The sequence below is a fragment of the Xiphophorus couchianus genome, chromosome 8, assembly GCF_001444195.1.
Source record: "Xiphophorus couchianus chromosome 8, X_couchianus-1.0, whole genome shotgun sequence".
Taxonomy (NCBI): Eukaryota; Metazoa; Chordata; class Actinopteri; order Cyprinodontiformes; family Poeciliidae; genus Xiphophorus; species Xiphophorus couchianus.
Window position 1 is genome coordinate 19,098,396 of NC_040235.1, and position 24,574 is coordinate 19,122,969.

Sequence of the window (24,574 nt, forward strand, 5' to 3'; positions counted from 1 at the left end):
AAGTGTTTAGTTGTTGACTTACCATCTAGAAACCACTTTCTATATTCTTGTTGATTGTACAGGAGGCTCCACTTCTGCTTTCCAAAGATGTACAGTTGTATAATTCCACAGCCATTTTCATAAAGTTGGGCGGCGTGGCCCAACTTTCATAAGCTGCATTTGCATTTAAAGTGACAAGAGGCCATAAGACAGCTGATTGTGAAAGGAGTTCAAAATAGGCAAAACTAATCAGACTAAAATCTCATTATCTAAGAAAGATTTTGTGCAAAAAATGTAATGAACATGCTTTGTATGGCTCTTAGACCTATCCTAATTTGTTCTAGGAAGCATAAAAGGTTTAAGCCATGGGAGAAACTGATTTTCTTGTTTCCGTTTGATGCAGCTTTTCCACAATGTAGACTGGTCCCAGAAAAAGAGCTGGGAAGCAGCACAGGAGGACTGCATATCCAGAGGAGCTAATCTGGTCAGTATCCACAATCATGAGGAGGAGGAGTTTTTGTCTGTGTACAGTAAAGGCAGCACTAAGTGGATCGGCCTCAGGCACAACCCTACAGTAGGAGGTGAGAAGAGACCGTGTTTTTCTCTGAATTTTAAATGGAATCTGAGATGAGAACCTAATGACTCTTCATTTATCACAGGGTATTCCTGGAGCGATGGAACTCCCTTGTCACACACAAACTGGGGCCACGGGGAGCCAAACAACCACGAGGGTCGTGAGGAGTGCGTGGAGATGGTGAGCAGCAACAACGGGACGTTCTCCTGGTGGAACGACCTGAACTGTGACGCGCATCAAGACTGGATCTGCATGATTTCCAAAGGAAAAACCCCAATCATTCCCCCAGTGCCTCCATCTCCTGTCCCAGGTAAACTATCTCTATCATGCACCAGTTGTTCCAACCTCCAGGGGAAAATCATCTAAATGAATACTCTCTCAAGACATATTTGTTTTCATGCATCCTTCCCACTTCCAGCTCCTGACTGTGGCTCCAACCCTGGCTGGAGGAAGAACAACAACATCTGTTACTACTACAATGACACCGATATAGTTGACTTCCACACAGCCATCATGCGTTGCTACGCAGAGAAGGCCATGCTTGTCTCCATCCTCAACAAAAATGAACAGGCATATGTGAACAGCATGGTACGCCTTGTTTCTTTGGCTTCTGTGGACATGAAAAATAGGAACAAATATGTTGATTTGATGTTTTACTCTGCCAGGTGGGCACAGGGAAGGTGACTGCAGCCTGGATCGGAATGAGGATGTTTGGCATCACAAGTGGACAGTACATGTAGGTAGACGACAACATGGAATAGAATAGAAATAGCCTTTATTGTCCCACAGAGGGAAACTACAGATCCAACAGGGATGGAAGGAAACGGGATTCATGTACAAGAATTAAGGTGATTGATTGTTTTCTCTTCTCAGGTGGATAGACCTTTCCCCTCTAACATTCACCCACTGGGCACCAGGGGAGCCAAACAACGCCAACGGGGAGGAACAGTGTGTCCAGATGAACAGACATCAAGGTACCGTTAACTACTATTAACTGTGAAAACTTAGCAAGCCCACCCCCATTATCACTCACTGAACAATGATCTCTGGATTTTGAAGGTGGATGGAACGATGCCAACTGCGGCCGAGCCGGAGCCGGTTATGTCTGCAAGAAGTTCCCTGGAGACGTCCACACACCTCCTCCCCCCACACAACCCTGGGAGGGCAACTGTCCTGCAGGTAACGCCTTTCGATGACAAATGCAACATCAGGAAGATTTTCTCTGTCTTTCTAGCATCCTTCTTTAGATATCAAAATGTTCATGGATCTTTCCTTAGGATATGGATTCATTTTTTCTCATCAGAAACCTATATTGTTGGTTGTGGTCAAAGATTAGTAGAAATAAATGGTTGAAGAGGTTAGAAAGCAGGTCTTTCTTCACTCATTTCCGTCCTTTCGTCCTGCAGGATGGATGCGTTTTAAGGACAAATGCTTCATGTTTAAAGGGAAGAAAGATGACATCAAAGCAAACTGGTCTTACGCTCGTAGCTGGTGCAAAGACCAAGGAGGGGAGCTGGCAATTATTGATAACCAGTATGAGAACGGTAAGCTCCACAGAGAACCAGGAAAATATTTTAAATTAGCCTATCAGCTCATTCTTTGTTTTTCTCCTCAAGACTTTGTGGCTAGCTACCTCAAAGATCTACAGCTCCCTAGTTGGATCGGTCTGTCGGATCTCTTAGTGGAGAATCAGTACGCCTGGAGTGACGGGGTCAGTCCAGTGCTCTACACCAACTGGAATGAACACGAACCCAACAACGCAGGAGGAGCGGTGAGCTCTTTTTTTTTAAACTCTTGAGGATTTTTAGAGGTTGTCGTGAAACATGTTCATGATCTTAGTTGTTCTACATAACAGGAACACTGTGTGGCCATGACTCATGGCACTCTCACTACCGGCAAGTGGAACGATGACGCCTGCCACAGGAATCATAGCTTTGTCTGCTACAGAAAGAAATGTAAGTCAGACAAAGGCACTTTTTTTGTGTTTTTTTAGAAAATATTCCCAACAATTTGAAGCTGGCAGCCAAATATTTTTGTTCTGATCAGCAAGCAGCATCCAACCCCCTCCTCCCACCAAGAGCCCTTGCCCAGCTGACTACATCTCCTGGTACCAGAACTGCTACAAGCTGATTGAGAAGCCGGCGACTTGGGATGCGGCTCAGGCGGCCTGCGAGGAGCAGGGTGGCAACTTGGCCAGCATCGACATGAGCTACGATCAGGCCTTTGTGGCCGGCGTCGTCCTGCAGGGAAAGGCAGATGCCTGGATCGGATTAAGACGCCAGGTTTTACAATAGATAATATCACCTACAGTAATGTTTATATGTATGTTTCTACCCCTTGAACTTAAGATTTTGTCAAATTACAACCACAAAATTCAATGATTTTCATTATCTGTGAGATATAATCATAAAAAGTACAAGAATCAAAGGCATGAAATATTTCACTCCATGACTAATGTATCTACGTAATCTATAAGTTTCTCTTGACAAAAACATATGCGTATATTTAGGTTTTATTTACTAATTATGTGGGAAATTGGAATTTATTTAGGGGTGTGAGAATAAAGAGGGCTTTTTGTGAGTGTAACATGACAAAATCTCCAAAAGTTCAAGGCATATCAATGTCTTTGCAAGTAAGTAAGATTAAAAAAAACATTTCCTACGGCAGAGCAACATCCTGATTTAAGTCAGAGATAAATCCACAACTGTGTTGTGATGCAGGAGGACAACTCCTACATGTGGACAGATGGCTGGCCAGTTTTCTTCACTCAGTGGGGCCCAGGAGAGCCCAGCAACATCCAGGACGAGGGATGTGTCAGCATGCATGCTTCAATCTGGTTCCACGGGACCTGGAACGATACCAAGTGTGACCAGGCTAAGCCCTACATCTGCAAGATCTCCTCTGGTATAACAAGCCTGAGTGGCGCATGTACTTTTTCTTTTGCAACAGTTAATTATACCAATAAGTCTCGAATCGTTATTATTAATGTCCGCAGTAAAACCACCTCCCACTCCCAGCCCCGGCGACGGGAAGTGTTTGCCTTTCTTTGCTCCTTACGGCCGGTACTGTTACTTCATGTACGACGGGGCGGAGGGCTTCTCCTGGAACGACGCCCGACACTACTGCCAGTCGGTCAGGACTGAGCTGACCTCCATTCACAGCAGGGCAGAGATTGAGTTCATCAGGAACCTAAACTTCACTAAAAAGCACAACATCTGGATCGGCCTTACCCGGGACAGAAACTGTGAGTTAGCAACGAAGCAGAAACAGCAACAGTGACCATTCTCTCTTATAGAGTCCAGTACCTGCAAACAGCTCACCTGTACATATGACATGTTTTGCCACTTAGTTGGTTGGGGCTGGACAGACAAGACGTCGTTGGGATTTGTTAACTGGGCTCAAGGCGAGCCCAATTCGGCCTTCCATCCCGGGGATATCGCCGAGGAGAACTGCGTGGAGATGTACCTTGACGGGCACTGGAATGACAACAACTGCCTGCAGAAGAGAGGCTTTGCTTGTCGCCACCGCCAGTGTAAGGAGTTCCTCGCGTCATTTCTATGGATTTTTTATTTTGAATTTTGATTCAAAGTTTTTTAATTTTCGATTTAACAGTTTGTGTGTGAACTTTTCTTTCAGATTACACAACAGATGATGGCAAAAATCCTATCTTCCCCACTGACAGTCCAGGTGGAAGTAAGTAATGAAGTGGACGACTGTGTATACGGCTCTTTTAACATGTCTGCTGTTTAAAATTAAGACCTTCAAAGTGGTGAGACTTGATAATATATGTTGCATATCAAGGCATTCTAATCATCTAGAAACTATTAGTTGAGGATTTCACACCTTAAATTGGTTGTTGAGGACTCAACGTGTTAAGTTGGTTGTATTTTTTCCTAAAATATAGTTTTAAAGACTAAAGGAAACATATTTATATATTTTGGATATATTGTAGTCTGAAGATCAAAGAATGCCTAATAAATTGTCATTATACTATTAAAATAAAAGAACAGGCGGCTTTAGGTGTGATGATCCCTGTAAGCCACCAGGGGCAGCAGAGTTCCTTCTAATGTGTCAGTGTAGGCCTTGTTCTACTGACAGCTTGAATTCTGTGATGTTGAACAATGTCAGAAAAAAATAAAGATCAATTTGTTAAAAAAATAAAAATAAAAACAATGTCAAAAAAAACCTGAACAAGGTTAATAACAGTGAAATTCATTCCTCAAATAAGTCAGGCTTTTATCAAGCAACAGGTGAAGAGGTTTTAATACATTCAGTTATAAGGAAGAATGCTTACAGATACATACAAAAATTTAATATTATGATAAAGTTCAATAAATGTTGTCACTTATTCCAGAAAGTGAAACTCGTGTGTTATACAGATTCGTGACACAGAGTAAAATATTCCAAGCTTTATTTCTTGTAATTTTGTGTGCGGTGTGTAGTGAAAACCCAAAATTCATTCTCAGAAAATCTGTTAAATTGTGTAGCCTACTGACCCAGACTGAGACAATTTTGAGCCTCAGAAACATGTGGAGGTGCTTTGAGTTCATTTGTTGATGTGCGCCATCATTTGCTCCCAATAGTTCACTTTTTTTATGCCGTTTGTCATTTTGAGATGTACGTGTATCTAATTTTTAAAAGCTGCACAACAGAAGTTGACAAACCTGCTGCGTCTACAGATGCCGGGGTGGTAGTCGGCGCCGTCATCGGAGCCGTCGTCTTCTTCTGCTTGATAGTGGGACTGCTGTACTACGTCTTCAGAGTGCGGGGATATAAACTGAGCAGCTTGAGCTTACCAACGGGAACCACTTCCCATGTTGATGTGGTAGGTTACAAATCAGCGCTTCTATAAGGGTGAAAAAAAAAATCCAGTTTAATTTTTATAGTTTTAATGCTGGGTTGTCTTTTTTTCCCCCTTTTTGTTTCAGCCGGCTTTCAGCAACCCGAACTTTACAGGAGAATCCGACACGTAAACCCTCCTCCTGTTTCTGTAAAGTACATTAATGAGGGTCTATTTTTATTTTTTAAATCAGTCTAGTTTGAAGCTTCTGATAAGTATGTTTTATAGGATTAAGGAATGTTGTGTGTACTTTAATACAGCAGGAAAAAGAAAACGTGATCTCTTTTTAGCACAGATCTTTTTTGGAGTGAAAAATATTTGTAATGTTTAGAACTTTTGTGACAAGTCCACAAAAAAATGCCAGTGTTGCAGCCATTTTTCATCTCTCCAACTCTTACCCAAATTAAGATAAAAAAAAAAGCACCTCTAAGAAAATATTTTGTAGCTTTTACATCCACACTTATGTACTTATTTTGTTCAAGATAAGCCAGAGTAAGCCAATTTAGTTTCCAGTGTTTATTCATCTTTGTACACTGCAACACAATTTCACAAATTTTCAAGAAATGAAAAAGAAACATTTTTCAAAAACTGGTCTGAAGATTTTGTTTCCAGTCAAAACACAATTGGACAATTAGTTACAATATAATTTATAAATTAAGCAGCAAAAACAAATGATGAAATTAGAGCCACAGGATCTGAACAGGAAAAAACAAAGTATCGAATCCATCCCAAACTGTAAAGCTTATTTGAATGACATCCTGCTGAAGGTTCTAACGTAAAAAAAAATAGCTCCCGATTAGATGGCACTCTGTTCTTAACTAAAAAATATTAATTGCATAGCTGAAAGTAATAAAGCTAGAAACAATTAAGTTAAGAGACGCCAAGTGCTATTCCTACGCTAGTCTAGACCTTCTCTATCAGCATGTCATACCAAAAGCATCTCCCTTGCATATAAATAAAAAAAATTGTAATAACAAAACATGTTATTGCTTTGAGTCAAACAAGCACAGTCCAGCCAGTTTAGCATGGCCTTCGCCAAGCAGATATACCTAAAATAAACTACTATCAAAATGCAAATGTTGAGAAAAAAAAAACTGCATTATTTCCTAAATTGTCCACCTCTCACATATTTAGGTGGGATGTTGCAGCTCAATAGAATATGGGAAATATGGCAAAACATCAAAATAAATGGAAATGACTGCAGCAAAAGCCTGGCTAATATCCAAAACTATGAAATTATAGAACTAAATTTACCTCTTTGAATCATTTTATCTGAACAGATGTAAAATTTCTTCTGGGCTGTAAAGGCAACTTTATATAAAAGTTTGGTGTTCAAAATCCAGAAAACTCTCTCTGTTAAGTGTCTTCAAAGTTCAACTAAAATCTAGTGAGAATGTTCATCGTCCGTCATTAATAATAAGTATTTCGATCAAATTGAAATTTTACAACCAACAGCTGCTAAGGTGGTTGTGCACATGGAAACACAAAGCAAGATTTTGATATGACTTTTGATTTTATAAGACAGGAACTATGATGTACCAAAACAAGCCAAGTTTTGGCTGAACTTCAAAGTTGTTTCCACAATCAAACTGTAAGGATCTCTTCCTGGCCTGAATCGACAGGAGGAACAACAGAGATAAGAAGTTTCTTCATCAAAACAATTTCTATAGTTTACACGGAGAATCTTTCTTAGATTTGGTCAGATGAACCCAACACCGCAACAGTGAGATCACAATCAACCAGAGAAAACTTCATCTTCATTATGTACACCAACTTTTGACAGCAGCAGAACAAATTAAGACAAAGAAGAAGAACTGGTTTATGCCACTAGCACTCCAGCTGCACTTGTTCCACAGAGCTTTCTGCGCCTTACAGTGTTTGACAAGGACCAAACTATAGGAAGGCCTCCTCTAATTCACAGTAAGGCACCTGATTACTGTTATCCATCGCTTTTGATTATTGCACATAAACAAAATGCAGAACCCCAGCCAAACGTTTAGCTAAAATAATAAATTAAAGACCAATTCAAAAATGTGTGACACTATTGCAACAAACTTCGTTGGGTCACAGGTCATCAGGTCAAGCCGAAGTTTCACAATGAAACGAAGAACATGATGCTAGCAGAGACAACTGGAGGTTGGTGTGAGTTAAGTGCCCTGGTTTTCTAATTACCATCTCTTCAGAGATCGTAATACTAACAAAAGTTGTGAAAAAAGTAACAATAAAGCTCACAATACTTGGACCACAAGCAGATGATTTTAAGAGGGCAAATTCACAGAGCCCCAAAATGGCACTTTTGGCAATATCTGATTTGCTTCCTTCCATGTTTGTTTACAACACACACACACACACACACACACACACACACACCAACACAAAAATAATAATAAAAACACACATGACGCATATGAAAGCAGATGTCTTTGTCCTTGAGAGAAAATGAGAATTTTCTCCTGAGCCACCTCCACAGCCATCTGCCATCCACTTTGTTAATGAAATAAGGTGATGTCAGAGGCATAAACATGCAGAGAAGTCTGAGAGCGTAGGCGTCCAGCATCAAAGCTTTCGGCTGTCCAGCCTTAACCAGTTGACACCTTGCCTGATGTAGCGGACCATGAAGCTCATATTTGACATCAGTCTCAGTGGGCCCATGGAGGCATCCAGCTCTGTGAGCACACCTGAAACACACATTTAATGGAAACAAAATATTCAAAAAGATCGTTTGGTGCATAGATGTATTTTTTTTAATCTAAGGTTTATGGTTTAAATGCTATATTTGACCTCAGACATGTTAACACTGTGGAACAACGAGTCACTGTCACTGAGTCAACTTCCTATTGAGCTCCAATTACAAAATGTGATGCGTAGGATATTTTATGCAAATGTCCTACTGTCATGCATCACAGACCTTATTTTGGTGTTTATTCACTATACAGTTTCTGGGATCTGAGTTTTAAATGTTTAAAATCTTTACAGTATGGACTTAAAATCAACATAAAAATGTTTTTCTATCTGAGGTCTTGTTATTCCTAATGCCTCCATATAAACAGTAACTCTGACTAAATAAAAATACGTTTTAAGAAATGAACATAATAAAAATAACTCAGAAGGTGAAAACCACCATGCTGTCATGGAAAAAAAATGATCAGAACTTCGCAAATCCGATTATTTATTCGGATAATAAATTACTTATTATTTGTATATTTATTTGAGAATAAATATACAAATAAATCCACTTGTTCTATTAACTGACGTACAATAGCCAGCCCTGAATACATAATCTGTCATATAATAACTCCAACTCTTTTACAAATATACTTGCATAATTACAACCCAAATCAAATTTCATACTTATCTAGACCATGTAGGTACCCTGTACAGTGGACAACAATTTAAAAGCCATGACCTTCTGTGTGTGTGTCTAAATGTTGATAGTATACTTGAAGGTAAACAACAAAAGCATGACACCACACATTACTTAAGGCTAAAGCACAGTAGAAATGCAGACCTAGAGAAGCTAATTTTTGATTTCCAGATGTTAGCTAGCTAACCAACCAGCTGGAGAGATTTTTCTTTCTTACCGCTGCCTTTTAATGCCAGTTCCTCTGCCTGCTCCCAGATGTCATGAGCACTTAGAAATAACGTGGTGATGTTGACGTAGGAAAAGGCCACTTGCTCTATGTCTTGAGGAATCATCACAGTGCTGCCGACCGCAGTGATCCCGGAGCCGCTGTGGTTCGAACCGGTACCTGAGCTGGAGCTGGCTGGAGACGGCACGCTGAGGGATGGGTTTTCTGCTAGCCTAAAAGATGAAATATAAAAATATTAAACGCTGTGTAGGGTTGCACACATTAAATATGTTTTTTTTGGAGGGGGGGGGAATGGATGACTGACTTTGCTGAGGAGGGCTGTTTGAGTGACACCTGAGCGAAGTTCTGAAAGATAAACCAAATATTTTATAACTACAAAACAAACAGAGATAATATAAATATAATATAAATAAAGCATTTATAAGTTACTTGAAAGTGATCCGTAAGAGTCTTTGACAATTTTGTTGCAGTTTTTTGTTTGTGGCGAAACATGGCCATGTGAAGAAGAGACTGGCACTTTAAACTGCAAGAAAGATACAAAAGTTACTCAAAAAAATGTGTCAGAAAACAATGAGAAAATCATTAGGTGAAGACATGGCATTTCTGCAGCTTTTCTATCCTTTGCAATACAGTTTAACCACCTCCCATAACGCTATCTGAGGAGATGGAGCTTCAACTTACCATAAAGCTAAAAAGTCATTTTCTGGGGGTGCAGCTAATGAGTCCACTGGGTTTTTAAGTTTCAGAACAAATCTGTGAGAATGAGAGATAAACACAGCACGAATCAGGAAAAAATATTTATCACACCATTACTGGAAGCTTGCCTCACATCTGTAAGAAGATTTCAGTGCCCAGTGTGTAAAAAGCATGAGAAAATCGGTCCCCAAACTTTTCTGAAAGCATCCATGTGTAGTAAGTCCCTGAAGCAGTGTTGAAGAAACATGAAGTCTTACTTGAGCAGCTCCACCGTCTCTGCAAGCATCGTGTAGGAAGACCCTGAAATCTGTGGATCTTTCTCCATGGCAATACAACTCTCAACAAAGAACATGGCTGCCTCCAAGTAGGTAAAAGCTTTACTAAGCTTGTCCTGCTGCACAGACGTAACAGAATACGAGAGTAAAAAAAGAAGCTGTATGGAGTGTGGTGCATTAAAAGTAAAAAAAAAAAAAAGACCAACTTACCTCAGCGTCTGCCTTGTGCTTCAGTTTTTTTGCCTCTTTTATGTAATGGTTCACTGGATACTGCCTGTGAAAAAGAATTATTTTACTCTACAACTCAATGTAAGTGACAGTCTACTGACTCTACACGATCATTCAGTAGGAGTGAACGCTGAAAGTTAATGCAATCTGCTGGATTTCCTTTCTAAGGTAATTTGAATAATTAACTGAGCTTAATAACTAGGATCAATACGTACCCGACTTTGAATCTGTGATCGGATTCAATTTGCTGTTTTTGTTAAGCATCTGTGGTGAATTGCCGCTATATAAATAAACTGATATGAATTTTAAAAACCTATTAAGTCCACCAAAACATCTGGCATTGAGTAGGAAACATGAAGAACAATAAACACACAGTCTCTTGCAAAAAGATAATGTACACCCTTTGACATTTTCTACATTACCACCAGAAACATCAAAAGGTATTTCATATTGTTTATAACCCAATTCTGCTGTACAACTATAGCTTTAACCTTTCTGCCATGTTTATTGGTCTTTTCCCTAATGTTCTCTAACAAACCTCTGAGGCCAGAACAGAACAGCTGGATTTAATTACACAAAGGATGAAAGACTTCTGAATTTATTTTTGAATAATCAGGGCTAAGGAGACTGGAAGCAAGTAAAGACCACACTTTAAAATTTTATTTGTTAAAAAAAACCCCAAAAAGAAAAAAACAGTAAAAAGCATATCGCATTGTCCTTCCACTTCAAAGCAGTGTAACATTCCACTATAATGCACTCACATGTGTGGCTGTAAAATTACAGTATTTAGGAAACGCTATATAAAATGGCTATAAAAACTTTTTCCAGACTGAGTGTAAGGAAAACTTGGAATTGTACCTCTTGTCAAAATTCAGCAAGGATCTGTTGCTCACAGCTCCTCTTTGGGGCTTTAAATTTGACGGCACATCAAGACCGCTCTTTGGGGTCTTGGCCTGACACTGAAGAAGACGCATTAGGTTGAAAACTTTTATTCATATCTCACCACCTACAGTAGTGTTTAAACAATTACCTTTTTAAGAAGTGAGGGTTGTGGGTGTTTTCCTTTAATTGTCTTGTGCTTGTTGGAGTCCTTACCATTGGGATTCTCCTTACTGGTCTTCAGTACCATTGCCGAACAGGGATTCTGTACCTTTGGAGCTTTAGTGGTGTCTTTGGATGTTGCCAGGTCCTGAGATGTTTTCTTAGCATTCTTTTGGTCCTTGTCTGGTTTGCTGGAACTCCTGTGTGAAATATAAATCACAAGAGTTAGAGCAGCGATGACTTAATATGTTATATTCTCATATTTTTTTGTTTTACTGGACGTACTCTACTTTCACAGAAGCACGACTTAATGAGGTATTCCGGTTTTCCAACTTAAGTTTCTTCTTGGGTGGACTTTTAGTCTCGACCTGAAAAAAAAAAAAAAACACAGTAAAATAACATTTTCCGATAAGAATGAGTACAATCTCTTCCGTGTCGCACAAATTCCTCACATTTTGAGACTTTCTATTGCTTTTTCCAGGTCTGTGTGCTTTAGAGGACTCTCTGGTCGCTACATCCTTCTCTATGGCCAGTGCTGGTCTCTTTGCATTGCTGGAAATCCCTTTATTATTACTGGATTTCAGGGGGACTCTTGAGAGCAGACCGATATCAATCCTCACCAGCAGGGATTTAGGAGGCTGGTATTGGTCCCACCAACCCGTTGCTGCCCGAGAGGCCTTATGTGAATGCTTGTGGGTTGATTTGTGAGGCACCTTGGTCTCTGTATTGTTTTTGGGACAGCTGACTCTGACTGGAGCAGCAGGCTGGGTGGGGCTCTGAGCCGAGCAGCAGCAGGATTTAGGATGATGAACACCACAGGTTGGACAGCGACCATGCAGCGCAGGCGCAACTTCCGATCCAGCCTTCTTATGTTTGGCGTATTTAGTTCTTTTAGCATCTCTTTTAGTTTCCTTTCTGTGTTCCACTGTTTTTGATTTTACTTTGGGATTGTCTGTGAAATGTTGCTCCGTCTTTGGGGTTGCGAGTTCCTCAGACTTAACACTGAGTGCTGTTTCAGTGCGATTTGGGCCCCCTGGCGCTGAAGGCTTTGAAAGTCTCCTTGTATTGTTGCTGCGGCTCCCTCCATCAGAAAGGCTTTTTTTGCCATTGTTCTGACAGAAAGAGGCATCTTGGAAGCTTTGACTGCTCTGCTGAGTAGCAGCCATGTTGTCTGTGAGCGCTTTTTGCTGAGAAAAAGACTTTGATTCCTCACTGGCGTCTACACTGGTCTGCATGGGGGTCTGACGATCAGTGCTGAAGGTCTGCTGATGGGAGCTAACCCGCTCTCCCAGCTGCCAGTCCCGATCGCTTGCTGCTGGAGCATCAGGCTATAAAAAGAACATAAAAAGTATTAAAAATAATAATAAGAAAACATATGTATGTGAGTAATTTATTGGGTGATAATTAAACATAGTAAAATGAGTTTAGACCTCTATTTCAACTAGTTTGCTCTCTGGAGGTTTTGGAGGCTCTTTAATGGAAATGTCGCTGTCTGACTCTGAGCTGCTGTCACTGGAGCTCCTCATCTCTGCATCACTGGAATGTGCGGCTTCAAAGGAACTGAAAAACACAAATACACACAGATTGGTATTAAAAGGTAGCCATTAGTTATCATCAATGCATGCAACTGAACCCAGATGTTTTTATTCAATCAATAAAACATTTGCCCTTCACTATTGGTTAGTAAATCAGACTAAATTAGTCGGAATTTAGGTCAACAAAGACAACCAAAATCTGTTAAATGCCAGAATACTTATTACTTTTTCAATCAGAAGTTTGCACATATTAACATTACTAAACCTTCAACTAACTTGGGGAAAGCCTGTAGATGTTACTAATGCGGGGGTGTGCAAAGTGTGTTTCCGGGCCCATTTCTGGCCCTTGAAAGAATTTTGTTTGGCCTGTGACCACAAGTCAAGAATGGGAAAAAGGAGGTATTGATGCACTAAATGTATAGCATGGGTCACTTTCTTTAAAGTTCTGTGGGGCAAAGTTAGCATAAGATGTGTATTAAATAATAAACCAAGTTCTCAGGTTGTTGGGAAAAAGCTAATAGCACTCTTATTGATATCCAAAAATGCTAAATTGCCAAAATCTGAGGGAGTGAATTTCCTTCCACGATTCCACGATTTAAGAATGTTTTGAGGTAAATTCTCATCTACATATAAAAAAATATGCATCTTTGATAAAAACAAAAATATGGTTGTGCTAATTATATATTACATTTCTGAAATGAGGAAGCTGTTATTCTGAAAGGTTTAGGTACTCACTTTGAGGAGTTCAGCTGGTTGTAATGAGATGAATCTTTACTGGAGAATTCAAGGCTTTCTGAAAAGAAAGAGGGACAGTTATTTTGATCGTGAGATTTTGATCAACTAAAATAGTAACTGATCAATAAGAATGTGAGAGAGATTGGTAATATCAGGAAGCAATTCTTCTTAGTGGCAGTATACATGGATGTATAAATTATTAAACTGAAGTTTTACTAAAAGCTCTTTTCTTTTTAGTCAACATGTTGGTCTGAAATTATATTCCAATGTATTTTAATCTGTGTGTCTTTTAATTTTCCTGTTAGCTTAAACTTCTACTTTTCACCATAATCATAAAAACGCCTGCCATCCAAAACAACAACACCAGAAATAATGGATTCATTTAGCTGTACTGATTGCTAAAGACGAGCTAAATGTTACTCACTTTGCTCTGGACATGATGAGACTTGTTCTGCTTCCTGCTAGGATGGAAAAATAAATATGAATTGTATTACTCATCATCAAATTTGTTTAGGGATAAACCGTGTAGTGAGAACATAATAAGAGGAAAAAGTTTGGATTGCTAGAAAACATATGAGCAAGAAGGTTAGGATGGTAAAATGTAAAAAAAATTGAATGATTAAGCTTTGATTTTTGACCTTGGCTGGGATTTGAGACTTGGGTGGTTCATAGGTTGGCGTGTGTATCGCCGTCAGCAGAGGGGGCCATGGCTGAGTCATTTCCTGTCAAACACAAACAAGAGGTTGACATGCATTTAAAAAAAAAACATGGTTGATTCACAACCATCTGTTTTGAACAAGTTCATCTGTTCTGTCCAGTAAACTAGAACGGGAGAAAATGTTACTTAAATCTGGAAATCGGTAAATCTGGAATACAAAAGATCTCAAAATCTTATCGGTTTTTATTTTGAGTTCACATTTAAAGATCCTCGAATACTGTTTAATATCAAACATTAAAAGCCTGAGGAAATACAAAAGGCTGTTTTTAAAACATGATTTTGTAAGTTTGTAAGATGGGGCAAATCTTTCTCCAGCTGCACCTCGTACATTGCAATTCAATCTAGTGGCTACTACAAATAAAGACCCGTATTTGATGGTATGAAGAACCCACACACAACCTGAAAGTTGACCCAGACTATTGTCTCTCTTTTGACACCATTAAAAATAAACAATTAAAGTTTCTGCAAATACCAATTCCTAATCTGGCACAAAGCCCAAAAGGGCGAAAAAAGTAGTAGAAGTAGAAAATAAAGAAAACAACTTCTGCATTTCAACTTCAATTTTTTCCAAGTACATTCAGAAAAACCAAGAAAAATTTAGAGTATATTTATTATTTATTTACTATTTGCTTAAACATGGACATAGGTGGCTGCACTAACCCTTAAGATATCTTCCACACACAGAACTTCATCAGATGGAGCCTTTACAGGAAAAAAAGAAAATTGAAGATTTTTTTTCACTTGTCTGATTAAAAAGAAAAAAAAAGCAAACAATAAAACTAATAAGTGAAAATGACACCATTTCTAAATTCACAATTGGGACAATAAATAAGTGATTTATCAACATATCCATTAGCATATTGCTGATAATAATGATGTAATAATTAAGTTTATCGCTTTAGTTATTTGAACATTTTCTTCCATAGTAGGTTCCATTAAACTCAATAAACATAAAAAATTGAAAGATTTGGTTGAAATACTATTTCTATGTTCAAGTTAGAGGCACAGTTACTCTACTTAATGTATATTGGATTCTTGAGTGGCCTCTTGACAATAGCTTTAATTTTGTACAGCAGCATTTGTTTTATATAAGGTTCTGACAATATGCAGGGATGCATCCTACAACTTTTTTTTAATCACCACTTCTGTACTAATAAATATCATAAAATATTGACCAAGGGAGACAGAGCCAGAGAGGAATGGTCAAGCATTCCTCTTTCAATGTTCCAACCTGGTGAAATGCTAAAGGAGAAGAAGTGGAAAGAAAAACATATCCACTCATGAAAGAAAAAGTGTAAAGCAGGAGAAGGAAATTTCATTTTGTGCATCACTAGCTTCTGATAGTTCCTGTCTAACTTCATTTGAATATCAAATTTCAAATTGAAAATACTAGCGCAAGTGTCCTTTATTGTTGCTGTTTTTTGTAAATATATTTTTTAACCACTATTGCAATTAATTTACTTACATTTATGTTTAATTGCACATGCAAAATCTTACCTCAAAGAATTGAGGCACTTTCATTGTTTTGGCAATGTCCGTTTTGTTGATCAGCTCTGGTAATGGCGCATAATGCTCTGGCGATGGCTTCAGCTCAGGTGACTTCTGGACCACCTGGTCCTGACCATCCATGGGTCGCACGTAGGCCGTTGGCTTCTGGGTCATGACTAGCCCAGCCTGCTTGGACGACAGCAGAGAAGGAAAGGTCTGGGAGGGCAGTGTGTTGGTCTTGGCTTGGGGTGGATTTATAGGTGAAAGCCTGCTGTTCAATGTAAAAACAGTCACACTGCCAGTCAACCCTGAGGAAAGATCTGGAGACCCTTGAAGCTGATCCCTTTTGAACGTGTCCCTCGTGTCCGTGTTAGTATTGTGGTCACAGGAATGTAGGACCGGAAGAGGCTTAGTATCTGGAGAGGGGGCAGACACTTCCTGGGGAAGGCTGACTGCCCCTCTGAGATCTGGGAAGACTTCACTCTCCTTTATATGATGTCCTAAGCGACTCAACTGACTGTGGGTCGAAGGCGCAGCTGAAAATCTAGATGAATGTCCACGGTGGTTTGGAGATGAGGAGTAAACACTATTAGATGTCCCTTTCTGGCTTTGTTGGGTAGTAGACATGTGAAGGTCCTGGTTGTGGGAAAGAGTTTTGTTTGATTGTTCTGCAACTGGCTGGTTCTGATCCGACTGTGATAAGGAAACATAGGAAGGAATGGGTAAAGCCTCCAGTGAAGAAGGCACAGGATTATTCACATCTTCATAACTGCCCAGCATCCTTTGGATTCGATCAGAGAGCTCATCCGCTTTGTCCGTCTGAAAAAAAGAGAGAATATTTCTACTTTTATGAACAAAACAAAAACACCACACTGCAGTTCTGTGAAAAAATTAAAACTCCACAATAGGGCTGAAATAATTCATTTGTTTAGTCGTGTTGAATCAATTACTGAAATAATAGTCAACTAATTTAGTAACAAAGTGTATTTTCTTCTATTTATTACTTGAATTTCTCAGTATTGCTAAAATGCAAAACTTTGTCTTACCATTCACTATTTAAATCTTTATTGGGTGAATAAAATGATAGCCTCCATCAGCTGCATTCAAAACTAAAAGATCAATAAGTGCAGCAGAGTCTTGCTCAATTATGATTGTGCCCTCACAGAATGAATCCTTTAGAGAACCAGCTAGTGTTTCACTGACCTTAAGGCCCCTTGGTTTGCTCCACAGAGACTGGGCTATTTTAGCTGCAGAGGTTATTAAGGCCATCAGCAGGCTCAGAGGAGGACGGCAAACTCTACCCAAGTTTTCATCCTGAACTTTTGCAACCTTTTTGAGCAAAGCTAAGATGAGTAAATAGCTATTCATAGAAACCATGAGTCAAGAGCCCTACAAGGGGCTGCTCTTCTGTTTACATGTACACGTATCCGGACTGCCTGGACAGACCTACCAGATGATCAAATGACAGCCACTGTTGTCCTTTAAGCATTTTGTTCCTTCTAAAGGCAGCTCTTACCTTGTACGGTTCTGCAAAGAGTGGCGCATTTTCAGCATTAACTTCTTTGGTTTGGCTGGTTTCTTGGATTCTTTGTTCCCATGCTCGGCGGCGAAGAAGGTTCCTCTCTTCAGTATGTGCACTGGAAAATTACAAAGAAATACAACTAAGCTAAATTAACAGCCCGTTCACATGACCATCGCCTTGGGACAAACAATATGGAAATCTGACCATGTTACAGTGATAATGTCTACTATTCTTGACTATACAACACAAAGTTATTTTGTTTGCTTTTTTTTATTTTATAAAACAAAACAAATAGTTACAATTAAATTTAATGGCAAAGCAAAGCAATAATACGGCATCATAAAATTTCTGCAAAAACAGAAAATAAATACTGCAAGCATATGATTGACTTCTTAAACCCAAGGGGAAAGCAGCAGCGTCAGATGAGATTAAATCTGCAGACAAGTGTGAACTGACTCACAGGTGCAAGGGGGATTCACTACATAATGCTCACATCACGTCTGCCAAGTCTCCAAAGTAGATTTATTTCAACTTTTAGGAGCCCAATAACTGTAATAAATGATGAAAAAAAATAAAAAATCCAGAAACTTCTATTGGTGAGTTTCAAAAATATGAACGCAAGCACTGCATCTTCAGTTTTCACATTTTTCTTCCCAAAACACTGTGCTAATCATTCTTACTGACAACAATCCCAGCAGGATGCTGCCATGGCAATGAGAGGAGCAGCAAAGATTTGGGACCAAGCCAAACAGATGAGCACCTCCTCATTAATGCAGCAGGCAGACTTGCTAAACTCCAAGGAAAGCACAAACTGGCACGGCCCAGTAACAGGCTGAACACCCATGGGTGAACAACACATCAAGTGTTTCTTAGAATCACACATTACTTACAATATATGCATAAAAGACAAGTTATGTTAGTGCCAAATCAGTTCATTTGATCGGTTAGGCTATTTTCCATCAAAGTGCGATTGTTGAGTGTATGTTGCATTTAAATTTTCACAGAAGTTTATCATTTCAGATCTAGATTTAAAGGTTGATTGCATTGACTTCCAACAGCTCAATCTACTTTTCAATTGACTAAATACAAGGATCAATATAAAAGATTAGGTGACTGATTAAACTGTCTGTTATTAAAAGTGTTGACACAGCATAAAGGTTCACTTTAAAGCAGGAAACAGTTCCATCTCCAGAGAAACATTAGAACATATCAATCTATTTGTGTTGTCTTTCATATGGTTGTATCACTTCAGTGAAGGAACTCCACAGCTTTCTTTAGGTCCAGGAAAAGTATTCTAATCTGGCCGTGATGCGGACTTTGACCGGGAGAATTGCAACACATGCATTCTTTTCTTGTTCAACTAGTCTGTTGCAGTCTTGGTAATGCACTTAAGATGGCTTTATTGTTGCAGGACAGAAATTAGACAAGCTTCTGCTACTGAATGGTTGACCAAAGTTTTTATTCCAGGATAGATTTGTAGCAATTGTCAAGTCTGCAAGGTGTCAGATTCTTTGGCCAATCCATGATTTCTCCACCATATTTGCTTGATAAATAGTGTGAGTTTTGCAAAATGTCGTGCTTTTTCACCAAATACCTGCACTTTGGTATACTCTAGTCAGAGAATGCTAAACAGTGCTGCTAAGTTCTATGCAGTGAGAAAAAAAGTCATCTTGGCAAATCTTCCTAACAATTTTACAACATTTTCTAAGATTTTAAGTAAATATAGACATAGTGCTGCTCATCTTGGATTTTACATATTGTAAGATACTTTACTGATTATAAAGGTGGAGATTAATAATTGTTCTGTGTACCCCCACCCATCTTAAAATTGGCTTTAATCTATGTAGAAAAGTTCTGATGGTGTCAGAAAGGGCAAAATAAAAACTTGTGCGCATAATAACCAGGGAGAAAACCCTAACAATACAGAAGCTCTAGTGTTTCAAGTTTAATAAAGATACAAATTCTTACAAGTTAATCCTGGAAGTTACAAGAAGACGGGGGAAAAAAAAAAAACCTCTCAAAACTGTAAATACAAAGCAGGAAAGAAAAAAACACACACACACACACACATTGAGACCACTGGCAACAGAAGAATTTGAGGCAACATAAAAAGAAATCCATAAACATTGAGAACTCATCTCGGTCCCGTAAAAGGACAAATAGGAACCATAATCACCCTTGTAAAACACGGCTTTAATCTTTAAATTTTAAGCAGCTTTTTACAACTGCTGGCAGACCAATAACTGCTGGTACAATTTGTCAGAAAACCCCCCAAAAAGCTTGCATAATAGCCCTACATGAAACCTCAAATTACATCAAAGCCCACTAGAACAATTAAATAAAGTTAGGCAAAGCAAAGGATAAGAAGCTGAATGATGTTGACAAGGGCTGATTTAATGTCATGGACTGGTGACCTCTACAGGTTGTACCCCAAGTCTCAACCAGTGATCGATGAACCTACAACCTACCAAGGTTAAGCGGGTATAGATAACGGATGGACTGAATGGCAAATACATTATATCTATAGGGCTAGGTTCTAGCTATTTAGGTCTAGAAGCTCTTGAGGTTCATTTCCTGTCTCATTTGGGTAAAACTTGAGTTTCAGTCAAGAAAGAAAAACAAGAAAGGACAGTGGACCAGAAACAGGGTCACTGGAGAGTCAAGGTTTCTCTCGAAAGCAAAGGTTGCCCTGGGGGGTTTAGGAAATATTCCACTGGGAAACAGCTATTGTTCTTCAAAGTGTGCAACCATTCCAACATCAATATTCCCATATGTCAGGTGGCAGGATAATGTGGCCCTTATTTGACTTTGTGTGATGTTCAGGAGAAAACTGCTGCTACTAACAGTCTGGTGCCAAATTCTGCAGCAGACTTCCGGAGGTCTACAAAACCCCATGTCCGAATGAACAATAGAACAGTGAAACTACTCGACACTAGTCTGCTTGTCTTAATGTTATGGCTCATTGACTAATACTTTGCAAAAGCAACCCAGACTGTACCTTATGAACCTACAACAGTGACCACCTTGTCTAAACTAGTGAAGAGTCTAGAAAGACAATGACTCATCAACACAAAACCATTCTCTCCTCCTTTAGACCATCTTATGTGGGCAAGCAAACAGATTTTTATCCAGCTTTGTAACGTCTTATGCAGATCTGAATTTGCATTGGAAATTTAAGAAGTACAGGAGCAAATCCAGAAATCTCTCTACAAGCCCATTCAGGGAAATCCCAATGTGTTCCCAGGCAGAGAAAGATTTCCCTTCAATGTTCTGGATCTACCAAGAGGGGTCTCCCCAAAGAGGGTCTTGCCTGGAAATCTTCTAAAAAATAATCAGAGGAAGCATGTTGTTGAGATATTTGCATCACACTCCTATTGATGTTGCAATAAGATCAGATTTTGTTTGTTGCTTTGGAAACAACACAGTCAATGTTGATTATATACACAGCTGAAACAATTTGCCAGGAATAGCTTTCTTTGGTCTTTGCCAAAAAAAAAAACACTAATATGCCTACAGGGATATATTAATTTCTTTTACAGCATTCCACAACCAGCTGCAATGACTCCAGTACTGAGTCATCACTGTGTTTTACAACAGGAATGACTCAAAACATACTTTTTGACTAATCTGTTTGCTTGTAGTATTCAACACAGGGACAAACTGAAGGTATAATTGAGATGATAGTCTGAACAAGGCAACTAATTAAAGAAAAACAAAGAGAGCATTTTGATGTATTCAATTGTTTTTGTGTAAATATTAGTATAAACTTTGCTTTTACTCAACAACTGAATAGCAAACATTTACCATAAAAGAAATTGTGTGTTTGCATGTTCAGTAACAGTTTCTCTAGTTTTGAATCTAACTTAAAAACTGATAAATCTAAAATTATTGAATCAGAACATGCCACTAACCTTGACCTAATTTTCAAAAAACTCCAAGACATAAAATGAACATATTTTTTTTAGATTGAAAAAGTAGAAGCTTTAACATGTAAAAAAAAAACCCATCTGCATTACTAAGGATTATACTTCTTTAGTAAAGCCAATCTTTAGATTAGGTTATCTGGGAAAATCTTTGTACATCCCCAACACTTCCACCAGCGCTGAAATTGCATCCTACACACATTTTAAAAGCATCAGTTTTGTGATAATGACTGCTAATATCCCTACAGCAGGGAGGGACATAAATAAATTAAGGAAGGAATGACATATGAAGGAAAGAATATGAAAAAAGTTAGAATAGAAGAAAGACTGACAACAGAGGAAGTAAAGAAGGACACAAAGAAGGAAAGGAAGCAAGGACTTAAAGGAAAAACAAGAAAAACGGTAAAAAGGAAAGGTTCAAGAAAGTAAGGAATAGCATAAGGCAAGAGCGACATGAAGGAATAAAAAGGTGAGGAGGACACAAGGAAGGATGCAACCAAGAATGAATGAATCAATGAAATTAGGACAGGAAGTAATGTCTGGAATACTTTGTAATGCTCTCTTTCACAGTTACTCAGACTTTGAAAAGACTGGATTCCAATTCCCTGCTTTTCTAGACTGTGTAGGAACCCTATACCTGACTGTACTGTCTTACATTTTTGACTGAACTGGACAGTAAATAATTGGCTGCTTTACATTTGTACATTAATGGTGACACGTTTTCTTGCCAAGTGTAATAACATGACATTTGTTATAAATTAGAGATGTGTAAACAAACCAAACTGGTAGAAATAAAAAGAAAATTCCTAAAATTTGTCTCACTCTTAGTTGTATTTCGTTGGGCTTTGTTTAGAAAATGTCTGCGTTTTTGAAAAAGTAGGAAACTACTTATCGCTACGGCTCTATATGAGGAGTAACTTGCTGTCAAACGCCATTCTTTGCAGCTAATGTTAGGAAGCAAAACACTGCTAGATGGCAGTATGGGGACATAGTTAAAGGGACAGTTAAATAATCCAACTAACGCCAAGTTTATCAAACACGACTCTAAAAAAAAAGAGCATGCACCCAGATAATGACATTGACCTTGTGATCTGAGGTTGATGTCCATTTAAATAACATGCATTAACCCCGCAGCTCTGTCTCAAAGCTGGTAAAAGTCACACCAGTCTGCCGTTTCCAGCTGATTCCACCTCTCTCTGCTTGCCTGTCGAAACTAAAACCTCGCACGTCTTCAAGTTAGTTTGACAACACAATGTTCAATTACCAAACCCACTTCCTTTTCTCCCTGTTGTACTCGCATAAAGTTTCACTAGAAGGCTGTAACCTAATTCCAGGAGACCCGACGCGCTGCCACGGGAAAGGCTGGCCGCCACCAGCAGAGTAACATCAACCGGGCTTACCCATCCGCTAAGCGGGGATAGCTGCTAGCGGTTAGCCGCGGAAGGTTCTGCCTACCTCGGCTGGGATGCCATGGTGCAGTGCGCCTCTCGCAGCGAGCAAAGTTCGCTGTCATGCGTTATTCGCGAAGGTCCTCACAGAGGTGGTGTTCACGCTTGGTCACATTGTTTACCGGTAAACTTAATTTAATTATTTCGGCTGCAAAGTTGTTTTGCAGTTGTCAGCTTTCTGCGCGTATTTTGGGTTCAGTCCAGCCCGTCTGCCTACTGGACTGTTCTACCCTTCGCAGCCACTCGGGGGACCAGGCTCAGGTTTTATATACTCTTAATGTTGCCGAGAAAGTTTCACAAAACAGCTCTTTTACCGCCTTTGCCTGTAATTTTCAAAAAGAAAATTAACAGTAATAACAGCCGAGTCCAATTGGGTGTGTGTTTTGGGACTATTCTCGCTCATTCGCTGCAGTTTATGTAAACTTTTGGACATTACCCCTACGCGACGAAACATGGTACTGCCATCTGTGTTTATGGTGTTGGACCTACTGGACTGTCAGTTTTAAACGCCACAATTAATTGTGAGCGAAAAGTTACTACGAATTCAAAAAGCTTACAAACATCATTTCATAATAATTTATAGTTTTACGCTTGGCAACTGTGAGTATCTAAACCTTTATCTGATCAAATCTCTGATGGTTCAACATAAAGACAAGATGGTTTCACATAGCACTTTGTTTCAAAATTCAAAGTTTTATAGCTTGGCGTATTTAAGGGACAATATTGAAAGAATAGATGGATAATTAGATTCAGGTAACAGGACTTCCATGCAGGATCTTTTAGAAATTTTGCAAAATTATTCATTCATAACCCTCCATATTTTTGTCATATGTTGCCACAGGAAAATGGCAAACTTTATTGTATTCTATTGGAAGTTACAGATACAGCATTTTTCTTACAACTAAAAATCTGAAATCGGTTTTTGCATAAATACTGTCCTGTGCATCCTTCTCCAGATCCCCCAATCAGTCATGCAAAACAAAACCTATTCACTTAGATTTTATCTGTTGCTAGTGCCAGATATTCACCATATCCCCCCTTCTGGTGCTGCCCTAAGCACCACCTATTTACCATATCAAAAACCGGTCATTGTATTTAGCTCACACATATATGCAACCCTTCAATAAAACGCAGATCAACACATCAACTCTACGCTCAAAAGTCGAGCCTTTATAAAAGAGGCAAGAAAGCCATTTTTGAAAGAAATCAATAGAAACTTTTGTTTGTTGTTTTCCATAAGTCCTGTAGCTAACCATTAAATGTGTGGAAGAAGGTGCTCTAGTCAGATAAAACCAATTTTGAACTTTTTGACCTACATGCAAAAACTGTGTCTGGAGAAACAGAAGAAAGAAACGGCTGAAATAACACCAAGGACATTTAAGACAAATAATGTTCTGGAAATCACATAATCTTACAAGCGAAGAGGTTGAGGATGAAAATTATAAACCGAGTCTTTTAATTTATTCAGTCTTTGAAGAATCAAAATGAAAACATACAAGCAACTTATTGTAATCTGTCAATAAAATGTTTTTAAACAACATTAATATGTTGCATTCAAATAGCAGCTTAGTTTATTGAAGTTATATACACAGTAAAGTTCGGAATAACTTGTCTGATTATTATATAAAGCATAAATCACACTGAGTTTCTTTTTTATTTTGACTGAGCAGCTTCTATTATTGACATATTGTTTCCAATCTAAAAATTCCATTAAATTTACAGACTTTTTAATGCATATAAAGGACTTGTTCAGTTTTGAATTTTCAGAAGGAGTGCACAGAGTATTTTTAGGTAGTTAAAGCACAATTTAATTTACCTTAAACAATCAAACATAGTCATGGGTACTTCAATATGCCTGTTGTTTTTTGTTCTTATTATTAGCTAGTTATTGTTTTGTATCTTACTCCATTAGTCTTTTTAGAACAGTTTTTTTTTTCTGAAAATGTGTGATGTCACAGCACACATTTACATTTACATATATC

General features: G+C 38.7%; 2 protein-coding genes across 3 annotated transcripts in view; one reads left to right on the plus strand and one right to left on the minus strand.

The window, feature by feature from the left end:
* Positions 1-6,103, plus strand: part of LOC114149051 (macrophage mannose receptor 1) — a 21,573-nt gene extending 15,470 nt beyond the window's left edge. Inside the window, exons 35-50 of the mRNA XM_028024601.1 lie at positions 383-560; positions 639-863; positions 972-1,141; positions 1,219-1,289; positions 1,427-1,527; positions 1,613-1,732; positions 1,960-2,097; positions 2,170-2,324; positions 2,409-2,508; positions 2,600-2,835; positions 3,274-3,457; positions 3,549-3,797; positions 3,903-4,085; positions 4,190-4,246; positions 5,233-5,378; positions 5,482-6,103. Coding sequence (XP_027880402.1) covers positions 383-560; positions 639-863; positions 972-1,141; positions 1,219-1,289; positions 1,427-1,527; positions 1,613-1,732; positions 1,960-2,097; positions 2,170-2,324; positions 2,409-2,508; positions 2,600-2,835; positions 3,274-3,457; positions 3,549-3,797; positions 3,903-4,085; positions 4,190-4,246; positions 5,233-5,378; positions 5,482-5,526 — 2,358 coding nt within the window. The 3' untranslated portion in view covers positions 5,527-6,103. The remainder of the gene's footprint in view (positions 1-382; positions 561-638; positions 864-971; positions 1,142-1,218; positions 1,290-1,426; positions 1,528-1,612; positions 1,733-1,959; positions 2,098-2,169; positions 2,325-2,408; positions 2,509-2,599; positions 2,836-3,273; positions 3,458-3,548; positions 3,798-3,902; positions 4,086-4,189; positions 4,247-5,232; positions 5,379-5,481) is intronic.
* On the minus strand, positions 5,895-23,041 carry aff1 (AF4/FMR2 family, member 1). Of its 2 annotated transcripts, XM_028024602.1 has the most exons (19): positions 22,600-23,041; positions 17,216-17,336; positions 15,709-16,518; positions 14,872-14,913; positions 14,132-14,215; positions 13,918-13,951; positions 13,494-13,551; positions 12,654-12,783; positions 11,676-12,551; positions 11,509-11,591; positions 11,213-11,423; positions 11,041-11,141; positions 10,165-10,228; positions 9,937-10,073; positions 9,665-9,736; positions 9,413-9,506; positions 9,288-9,328; positions 8,975-9,195; positions 5,895-8,071 (listed from the first exon to the last, which is right to left on the minus strand). In XM_028024602.1, exons 1-19 carry the CDS (start codon positions 22,614-22,616, stop codon positions 7,950-7,952), a joined length of 3,318 nt encoding a protein of 1,105 aa, XP_027880403.1. In that variant the 5' UTR covers positions 22,617-23,041; the 3' UTR covers positions 5,895-7,949. The 2 variants fall into 2 exon arrangements, with proteins under 2 accessions (XP_027880403.1, XP_027880404.1); XM_028024603.1 differs by lacking the exon at positions 14,872-14,913.
* Between the last annotated feature and the right edge of the window lie 1,533 nt (positions 23,042-24,574).

What these genes read in the sequence shown, in the direction of transcription:
- aff1 (XM_028024602.1), bottom strand. An exon ending in TCTTTGCAGAACCGTACAAG is followed by an intron (nt 16,519 to 17,215) that starts GTAAGAGCTGCC and finishes TCTTTTTTTCAG; the next exon opens with ACGGACAAAGCGGATGAGCT. An exon ending in CTCATCATGTCCAGAGCAAA is followed by an intron (nt 13,552 to 13,917) that starts GTGAGTAACATT and finishes CTTTCTTTTCAG; the next exon opens with AAAGCCTTGAATTCTCCAGT.